Source organism: Gobio gobio, assembly GCF_949357685.1.
Source record: "Gobio gobio genome assembly, chromosome: 8".
Lineage (NCBI taxonomy): Eukaryota > Metazoa > Chordata > Actinopteri > Cypriniformes > Gobionidae > Gobio > Gobio gobio.
The window spans coordinates 686757-697559 of record NC_137114.1 but is presented as its reverse complement, the minus strand read 5'-3'; the positions used below and the strand labels follow the sequence as shown (position 1 = coordinate 697559).

The 10803-nt window shown below is 45.4% G+C and overlaps 1 protein-coding gene across 1 annotated transcript; it reads left to right on the top strand.

Annotated features, from left to right (window-relative positions):
- The first annotated feature begins 1081 nt into the window (after positions 1-1081).
- LOC307130850 (uncharacterized protein) lies at positions 1082-3208 on the top strand. The gene is made up of 2 exons (XM_079824099.1): positions 1082-2069; positions 2151-3208. The coding sequence occupies exons 1-2, from the start codon at positions 1926-1928 to the stop codon at positions 3186-3188; spliced, it is 1182 nt and encodes a 393-aa protein (XP_079680225.1). The 5' UTR covers positions 1082-1925; the 3' UTR covers positions 3189-3208.
- The last annotated feature ends 7595 nt before the right edge of the window (positions 3209-10803 follow it).

Sequence of the window (10803 nt, the reverse complement as noted above, 5' to 3'; positions counted from 1 at the left end):
CTGTCTTCCTAGTCGGAGCTCCGACACGGATAAATAATAGAACGCAGCATTATGTTGTGGAGGGGGCGTGGTTTAGCGAGGCACTGATGCATGCATGAGAGAGAGAAACTGACTGTGCACTCTTGAACCATGGAGAGCTGGAGGCAGGGCCGGATTAACCATTAGGGCAACTGGTCACTTGCCCAGGGGCACAGGACATCTAAGGGGCCCTGGGCACTGTCAAATATTATGTAACGCAATCCTCACTTTCCTAATAATATGCAGATTTTTACAACCCGTTCGATCAAAATATTATGTTAAATGTCAAAAATAGTGTCTGTAGCTTCTTGCGCTGCTGCGCAGCGAGAGGACGAGCTGTCACGCCGAATCACGTGACTTGAAGCTTTCGTAAGAGCTTCGTGTTTATTCTAAAACCTTCATCTCCACTAAAGCGCACAAATCTGTTTTTTATAACAGTAAAACCTCCTTTCATGTAGTCGCGATGTTATATTGTCATGTTTATCAAAATATAACTGATTAAAAACATAGACCCCACTTCATTGATAGTGTAGGCTCATATGTTGAACTTTATCCTTGTACAAACACACGCTGTATTAAGCAGTGCATAAAGTATTACATGACAATAATGTCTCTGAAACATCTGTGTATTGCCAAATATTGCATTTATTTCACTTCAGCTGATAAAGTGTGCAAACACAGCGCGAGCGTCACTGCGGGAAGCAGAAAGTAGAAAGTGTCCGACTTCACGTCTGTGTTTGCAGCTCCTCCCAGCCTGTTACCCTTTGCTACTCTCGCCGATCAGTTGCTTCAGTCGCAGCCGATGTCCAACACATCTTATGGTGCGGAGGGGGCGTGGTTTAGCGAGGCACTGACTGCATGCATGAGAGAGAGAAACTGACTGTGCACTCTTGAACCATGGAGAGCTGGAGGAAGTTTTATTGTAACAGACTTCATTGTAATGTATCTTATAATTAGTTTGTGTGTACATTTTTTACATTTCTGTGCATTTAAATAGGTTTTAGGTCTGTATTATCTGTGTAAATAAGTAGGGACTTTTATTTTGACGGGTGTTGCAGTCTACGGAGAGGGAGCGCTCGTGAGAGCTCTCGGTTCATCATTCAGTGGGTTTAAGCAGATTTAAAGTTTACAGTTTGTTTAGCATCCCCCGAAAAGACAATGGGTGTGTATGTGCTTGTTTACTGTCATTTGTAATGAGTATGTTTGTGTATTTCGCTGTATTGTTATTGAGAATGCTATGGAGAGAGAGTGTGTGTAAGAGTTGTTTTTTGTTCAGCTCTTACGGTGATTTTTGGAGATAAACGGTTTCAATAAACTCCTGAAACATCAGTAAAGTCTAGCCATCATTCGGACGGGGTCCTCTACAGTTATTGTACTGAGTTGTTGCTGTTAACGCGAGCTTATTTGTATCTGAGGCATTCATTATAAGAAAGAAAGACAGCCAGAATTCGGTTTACACCCTTCAAAATTGCTAGCCACTTGGGGACCATATACAGGCTAGGGGAACTCATATTAATGTTAAAAAACCTCTTAAAATGAATTTTTCATGCCATGGGACCTTTAAAATTTATATTAAATGTGAAATATCATCTATTAACACTGTCATCCATTTGAAACTATTGGATTCAATTTCCCCATCCCTTTCACACCAAGTTGGATCCGATGTGCCGTCCGCTGATTGGTCGGCCTTTTCCTTGATCCAATTTCGCACTCATTTGACACGAAGTTGGATCCCGAAGGCTATAAAAGGCCCCTGCCCCGACAATCTTGGTCACTCACTTACATTTAACATCTTTTTTGCGCACCACACTCATCACCAGCTCACCCTCTCACACATTCACTTGCACCTCACGGTTCCTGACACGTTCCGCACTTTTATTCTGCTAATTTGAAAGCGTTTGCTGTTCATGACTGAAATGGCATTGATGGTGGAGGCAGGGCAGGAGGAGCGGCCCCCCTGCGAGGACCCCAGGTGCCTTAAGGAGATGGACGACTTGAAGAAGCAGCTCCAAGCCCTGACCCAGGCCCTCGGCCCGACCTCTTTCACTTGGGTGAGTCCGTCTTCTCACTGGGGCTCGTTGAACCGTTTGTGGGTGTGTTTGCTGACTATGTGCATCTCTTGTTGTCTTCAGGCCGAGGGTCGTGGGTGTGTTTGCTGTCGGCCCAGCGTGTGGGAGCGCAGGAGAGTCCGTCCTCCTGTCTGCAGAGTCTGTCCTCCTGTCTGCAGAGTCCGTCCTCCTGTCTGCAGAGTCTGTCCTCCTGTCTGCAGAGTCCGTCCTCCTGTCTGCAGAGTCTGTCCTCCTGTCTGCAGAGTCTGTCCTCCTGTCTGCAGAGTCTGTCCTCGGGTCATCAGAGTCTGTCCTCCTGTCTGCAGAGTCTGTCCTCCTGTCTGCAGAGTCTGTCCTCCTGTCTGCAGAGTCTCTCCTCCTGTCTGCAGAGTCTGTCCTCCTGTCTGCAGAGTCTGTCCTCGGGTCATCAGAGTCTGTCCTCGGGTCATCAGAGTCTGTCCTCCTGTCTGCAGAGTCTGTCCTCGGGTCATCAGAGTCTGTCCTCGGGTCATCAGAGTCTCTCCTCCTGTCTGCAGAGTCTGTCCTCGGGTCATCAGAGTCTGTCCTCGGGTCATCAGAGTCTGTCCTCGGTCATCAGAGTCTGTCCTCGGGTCATCAGAGTCTGTCCTCGGGTCATCAGAGTCTGTCCTCGGGTCATCAGAGTCTGTCCTCGGTCATCAGAGTCTGTCCTCGGGTCATCAGAGTCTCTCCTCCTGTCTGCAGAGTCTGTCCTCGGGTCATCAGAGTCTGTCCTCCTGTCTGCAGAGTCGTGCCTCGGGTCATCAGAGTCTGTCCTCGGGTCATCAGAGTCTGTCCTCGGGTCATCAGAGTCTGTCCTCGGGTCATCAGAGTCTGTCCTCGGGTCATCAGAGTCTGTCCTCCTGTCTGCAGAGTCTGTCCTCGGGTCATCAGAGTCTGTCCTCGGGTCATCAGAGTCTGTCCTCGGGTCATCAGAGTCTGTCCTCGGGTCATCAGAGTCTCTCCTCCTGTCTGCAGAGTCTGTCCTCGGGTCATCAGAGTCCGTCCTCCTGTCTGCAGAGTCGTGCCTCGGGTCGTGCCCGTTCCTCCAATCAATCCCCACTGAAGGAGCAGAGGAAATACACATTCTGTTCTCTGTGTTGAAAATAAATGTTTGAAAAGTTCCCACTCTCATGTCTTTTTTGGCTGCAAAACAAATGTCTCATACACATTTAAAATAAATAGAAAAGAATTAAAGAATTAAACAAAAATTAATCTGAATTCTCCAACATTATCCGGCTGCAATACCGGAGGCTGCACTTTCAGGACCGCATTTCTAGGATCCGCCGCCTACCGAATCGGAGAACCGCAATCCCAGGAACGCATTTCCAGGACCCTAGTTTTGGAGATCCGAAACAAGTGCCACCAAGGCAGTATTTTAAACCATTTTTTGTTGAGATTTTTAAAGGTTTATTACACCCAAATACTGCTTTCTTTATTGCAATTAAATCTGGTTTCTAGGAATGTTGAGTAGTAATTATTGGGTCCAAGTTGCATAATTGAATAACTCATCAAGTAAAATAAACAAGGAATGGTTTAGCCTTTTCAGTCAATCACATTTTCAAGTACAGAGGGAATACACAAGGATGACTCTGGGGGTAGATTTAAGATTGTGTATATTTTATAAAATAATATATTGCAACAGTTTAATTTGAACACACACAAAAACAAATTTGTTCATGACGTGAACCACATAGGAAGAACTTCATGGACAACGTCTTCACTGACTCCTAAGAGAGAGAAAGATAGAGAAGTGAATGAAATAAGAACATTGAGTTGAACTTGTTCAACTCTCTAATTTTTAATTTCAAATTTAAGCACACACATTATTTACAATACAAAATTATATCAATCTTCATACCACATAATGTTCATATTACTGTTATTGCATACTGTTCAAAGATTTGGGTGAACAGGTTCTTGAAACATTCATGTCAATAAAGCGCACCTGAACCAAGAAAAATACATTTATAGAGAAAGATGCAAGAAATCTGAATAGAAATAACTTGTATTTCTACAATAATATGACTTTTCCTGTCCTTTAAATATTTAAAGCACACATTGTGAAGTATGCAGCAGCACTACCTACCAACTGGATGCTCTCCCTCTTTTCAACAAGTTCATTTTATATAAATAAATAGACATAAATTAGGGCTAAGTCTAGGACTTGACCAATTAATTCATCTTTTGTTATACTTCTGCCTGCCCTGAGCTGTGTCCTTGAAAGCACTTCATATAGAGTACAGCACACAATACATGACACAATCTAACACGTGCTATTTTAACTGTTATGCCTGACTTTAAAAATGTCATATGTCTCAATCAACATTATAAAACCATGCCAAAATGAAGAGACGTACCCTTAACATGTCATGTTGTCACTGTCACTCCACCCCGGACTTGTCACTTCATCATAAACTACATTACCCATAATCCTTTGCCCGGACTCATCAGCACTCATTGTTTGCACCTGTGTCTCATCACCTCATTACCCCATTACACCAGCCTATATAAACCATGTTCACACTGTCTTTAACTGCAAAGTCTTGTTTTGTTGTAAACTGGATTTCTGAGTGTTTTCCTGGTTTCATGTCTGTGGTTTTGGATTTCTTGCCTGTTCCGTGGATTACCCGTTTGCCTGTCTCTCCTGCCTTGTTTGCCTGTTTGGACTGCTTGCCTGTGTATGACCTGTTGCCTGTTTTTGACTATGATTGTGGATTACCCCTTACAAATAAAGCTGCATTTGGATTCTCAACCTCTGTCTCGGAGCAGTACGTTACACATGTATTGTGTGGTAACGTTAAACAGGCTGACTGTGAGCACGTGACAGCTAAAACATTACTTTTATTTTAACTTACTCTTAAAATGAAGAAAAAAACAACGAGTAACTAACAAGCTTTCACAACGAACGTAATACAGTTGTCTTAAGACACAATTGTGCTGTCACTAAGTCAACACAAGCTTTCATGCAAGTTTAGTTAAACGAATGTGCTAACAATTCATTTACAGCACTATCTAATATCCGGATGATTAGATAGATGCATTCCAGACTATTTAGCAAATCACGATCACTTCGGCTACGTTAACTTTCCAATGAAATGCATCACGATTGTTTTAATGTTAAAATAAAAACTGATTCACGTGATACTCACACTCTGATCGTCATCCATCTTTGCTGGTCCTCTAATTCGATAGGTGGCGTTGTCAATAAAAGCCTAGGGTCCTAGAAATGCGGTCCTAGGACTGTGTTCCTGAAAATGCAGCCTCCGGTTACAGGCAGATGCTACTCCAATTCTCTGAAACTTTGGCATGATTTCTAGGAAAGAAATGCAAAGTATTCCACACATGATAGGGGGCGCTGAGACGTAGACAGAGGACACTGCCATTTCTATGCAAATGAAGCTCAAATGATCTTAAAGTTAGATGAATGTGTTCGGTTGAGTGTGCTTAGTACAGTAGAGGTGTTTTAAAATGTATATTAAATGTGAAATATCATCTATAAACACTGTCATCCATTTGAAACCACATTGGATTCATTTTCACCATCCCTTTCACACCAAGTCGGAGTTGGATAGTTGAAATATAAATGTAAAACAAACATAATGCCATTCATTAGCCTTGAAACTGTATTTATTTAAAGCCTAAAGGAATTATGCCAGCCTATAATTAAAGTGAAACTGAAAGTAGAGTTGCTCCTCTCTCATTCTGCACAAATCCTAATGTTTCTATATTCACACTTGGATGCTAAACTCTCCTTTATATTATTGTATGTAAGGAAATGTTGTGATTTAGTTGTGGGCTTTATCAGTGTTGTTGTTAATGATCGATCGCGCTGGCGTCATGACGTCATGTGTTGCGCCCGCGCGGCCGCCGCGTCCTCGTCTTCAGCTCAGTCTGCGGGAGCTCGCGCTGAGGAGAGGTAAGACTCGCGGTGCTCCTTCAATATAAACTTCTCACAAGTTTGATGAAGCGCACAATATGCAGTAATATTGTTGCTCAGAGTGTTATTAATGTCCTAGAAAGTGTTTAGTGAATGGATGGCTAGGATGTAATAGTTTAATTAGCGAGTACAGCGGTTTGAGTGAGTGTGTGTGTGTGTGTGTGTGTGTGTGTGTGTGTTTAACCGATGTATTCTGTGGTGTGTGATTTGTTGAGGTGATAAACACTGAAAACGCTTCTCATTGCTCTGTTCTCTCTTTAGTCCAGTCAGTGGACACTTGAGATTAACTCTTGACTTTACTGACACACAGGGCTCGACTTTAAAGGAACGCACATCACACACACATCTCTGCGCACATCACACACACATCTCTGCGCACATCACACACACATCTCTGCGCACATCACACACACATCTCTGCTCACATCACACACACATCTCTGCTCACATCACACACACATCTCTGCTCACATCTCACACACATCTCTGCTCACATCACACACACATCTCTGCGCACATCTCACACACATCTCTGCTCACATCACACACACATCTCTGCTCACATCACACACACATCTCTGTGCACATCACACACACATCTCTGCTCACATCACACACACATCTCTGCTCACATCACACACACATCTCTGTGCACATCACACACACATCTCTGCTCACATCTCACACACATCTCTGTGCACATCACACACATCTCTGCTCACATCACACACACATCTCTGCGCACATCACACACACATCTCTGCTCACATCTCACACACATCTCTGTGCACATCACACACATCTCTGCTCACATCACACACACATCTCTGCGCACATCACACACATCTCTGCTCACATCTCACACACATCTCTGCTCACATCACACACACATCTCTGCGCACATCACACACACATCTCTGCTCACATCACACACACACATCTCTGCGCACATCTCACACACATCTCTGCTCACATCACACACATCTCTGTGCACATCACACACACATCTCTGCTCACATCACACACACACATCTCTGCTCACATCACACACACATCTCTGCTCTCATCACACACACACATCTCTGCTCTCATCACACACACATCTCTGCACACATCACACACATCTCTGCTCTCATCACACACACACATCTCTGCTCACATCACACACACACATCTCTGCTCACATCACACACACATCTCTGCTCTCATCACACACACATCTCTGCTCTCATCACACACACATCTCTGCGCACATCACACACACATCTCTGCTCATCACACACACATCTCTGCTCTCATCACACACACATCTCTGTGCACATCACACACGTCTCTGTGCACATCACACACATCTCTGCTCACATCACACACGTCTCTGTGCACATCACACACACACATCTCTGCTCATCACACACACATCTCTGCTCTCATCACACACACATCTCTGCTCACATCACACACACATCTCTGCACTCATCACACACACATCTCTGCTCACATCACACACACATCTCTGCGCACATCACACACATCTCTGTGCACATCACACACACATCTCTGCGCACATCACACACATCTCTGCTCACATCTCACACACATCTGTGCACATCACACACACATCTCTGCTCACATCACACACACATCTCTGCGCACATCACACACACATCTCTGTTCACATCACACACACATCTCTGCACTCATCACACACACATCTCTGCTCACATCACACACACATCTCTGCGCTCATCACACACACATCTCTGTTCACATCACACACACATCTCTGCTCACATCACACACACATCTCTGCACTCATCACACACACATCTCTGCTCACATCACACACACATCTCTGCACTCATCACACACACATCTCTGCTCACATCTCACACACATCTCTGCTCACATCACACACACATCTCTGCTCACATCATCACACACATCTCTGCTCACATCACACACACATCTCTGCGCACATCACACACACATCTCTGTGCACATCACACACACATCTCTGCTCACATCACACACACATCTCTGCTCACATCACACACACATCTCTGCTCACATCACACACACATCTCTGCTCACATCACACACACATCTCTGTGCTCATCACACACACATCTCTGCTCACATCACACACATCTCTGCGCACATCTCACACACATCTCTGCTCACATCACACACACATCTCTGTGCACATCACACACACACATCTCTGCTCACATCACACACACATCTCTGTGCACATCACACACACATCTCTGCTCACATCACACACACATCTCTGCGCACATCACACACACATCTCTGCTCACATCACACACACATCTCTGCGCACATCACACACACATCTCTGCGCACATCACACACACATCTCTGCGCACATCACACACACATCTCTACTCACATCACACACACATCTCTGCTCACATCACACACACATCTCTGCGCACATCACACACACATATCTGCGCACATCACACACACATCTCTGCTCACATCACACACACATCTCTGCGCACATCACACACACATCTCTGCTCACATCACACACACATCTCTGCGCACATCACACACACATATCTGCGCACATCACACACACATCTCTGCTCACATCACACACACATATCTGCGCACATCACACACACATCTCTGCGCACATCACACACATCTCTGCTCACATCACACACACATCTCTGCGCACATCACACACACATCTCTGCTCACATCACACACACATCTCTGCACACATCACACACACATCTCTGTGCACATCACACACATCTCTGCTCACATCACACACACATCTCTGCTCACATCATCACACACATCTCTGCTCACATCACACACACATCTCTGCTCACATCATCACACACATCTCTGCTCACATCACACACACATCTCTGTGCACATCACACACACATCTCTGCGCACATCACACACATCTCTGCTCACATCACACACACATCTCTGCTCACATCATCACACACATCTCTGCTCACATCACACACACATCTCTGTGCACATCACACACACATCTCTGTGCACATCACACACATCTCTGCTCACATCACACACATCTCTGCTCACATCACACACATCTCTGCTCACATCACACACACATCTCTGCTCACATCACACACATCTCTGCGCACATCACACACACATCTCTGCTCACATCACACACACATCTCTGCTCACATCATCACACACATCACACACACATCTCTGTGCACATCACACACACATCTCTGTGCTCATCACACACACATCTCTGCTCACATCATCACACACATCTCTGCTCACATCACACACACATCTCTGTGCACATCACACACACATCTCTGTGCTCATCACACACACATCTCTGCTCACATCACACACACATCTCTGCTCACATCACACACACATCTCTGCTCACATCACACACACATCTCTGCGCACATCACACACACACATCTCTACTCACATCACACACACATCTCTGCTCACATCACACACACATCTCTGCTCACATCACACACACATCTCTGTGCACATCACACACACACATCTCTGCTCACATCACACACACATCTCTGCGCACATCACACACACATCTCTGCGCACATCACACACACATCTCTGCTCACATCACACACACATCTCTGCGCACATCACACACACATCTCTGCGCACATCACACACACACATCTCTGCTCACATCACACACACATCTCTGTGCACATCACACACACACATCTCTGCTCACATCACACACACATCTCTGCGCACATCACACACACATCTCTGCGCACATCACACACACATCTCTGCTCACATCACACACACATCTCTGCTCACATCACACACACATCTCTGTGCACATCACACACACACATCTCTGCTCACATCACACACACATCTCTGCGCACATCACACACACATCTCTGCGCACATCACACACACATCTCTGCTCACATCACACACACATCTCTGCTCACATCACACACACATCTCTGCGCACATCACACACACACATCTCTGCTCACATCACACACACATCTCTGCTCACATCACACACACATCTCTGCGCACATCACACACACACATCTCTACTCACATCACACACACATCTCTGCTCACATCACACACACATCTCTGCTCACATCACACACACATCTCTGTGCACATCACACACACACATCTCTGCTCACATCACACACACATCTCTGCGCACATCACACACACATCTCTGCGCACATCACACACACATCTCTGCTCACATCACACACACATCTCTGCTCACATCACACACACATCTCTGCTCACATCTCACACACATCTCTGCTCACATCACACACACATCTCTGCGCACATCTCACACACATCTCTGCTCACATCACACACACATCTCTGCTCACATCACACACACATCTCTGTGCACATCACACACACATCTCTGCTCACATCTCACACACATCTCTGTGCACATCACACACACATCTCTGCTCACATCTCACACACATCTCTGTGCACATCACACACATCTCTGCTCACATCACACACACATCTCTGCGCACATCACACACACATCTCTGCTCACATCTCACACACATCTCTGTGCACATCACACACATCTCTGCTCACATCACACACACATCTCTGCGCACATCACACACATCTCTGCTCACATCTCACACACATCTCTGCTCACATCACACACACATCTCTGCGCACATCACACACACATCTCTGCTCACATCACACACATCTCTGTTCACATCACACACA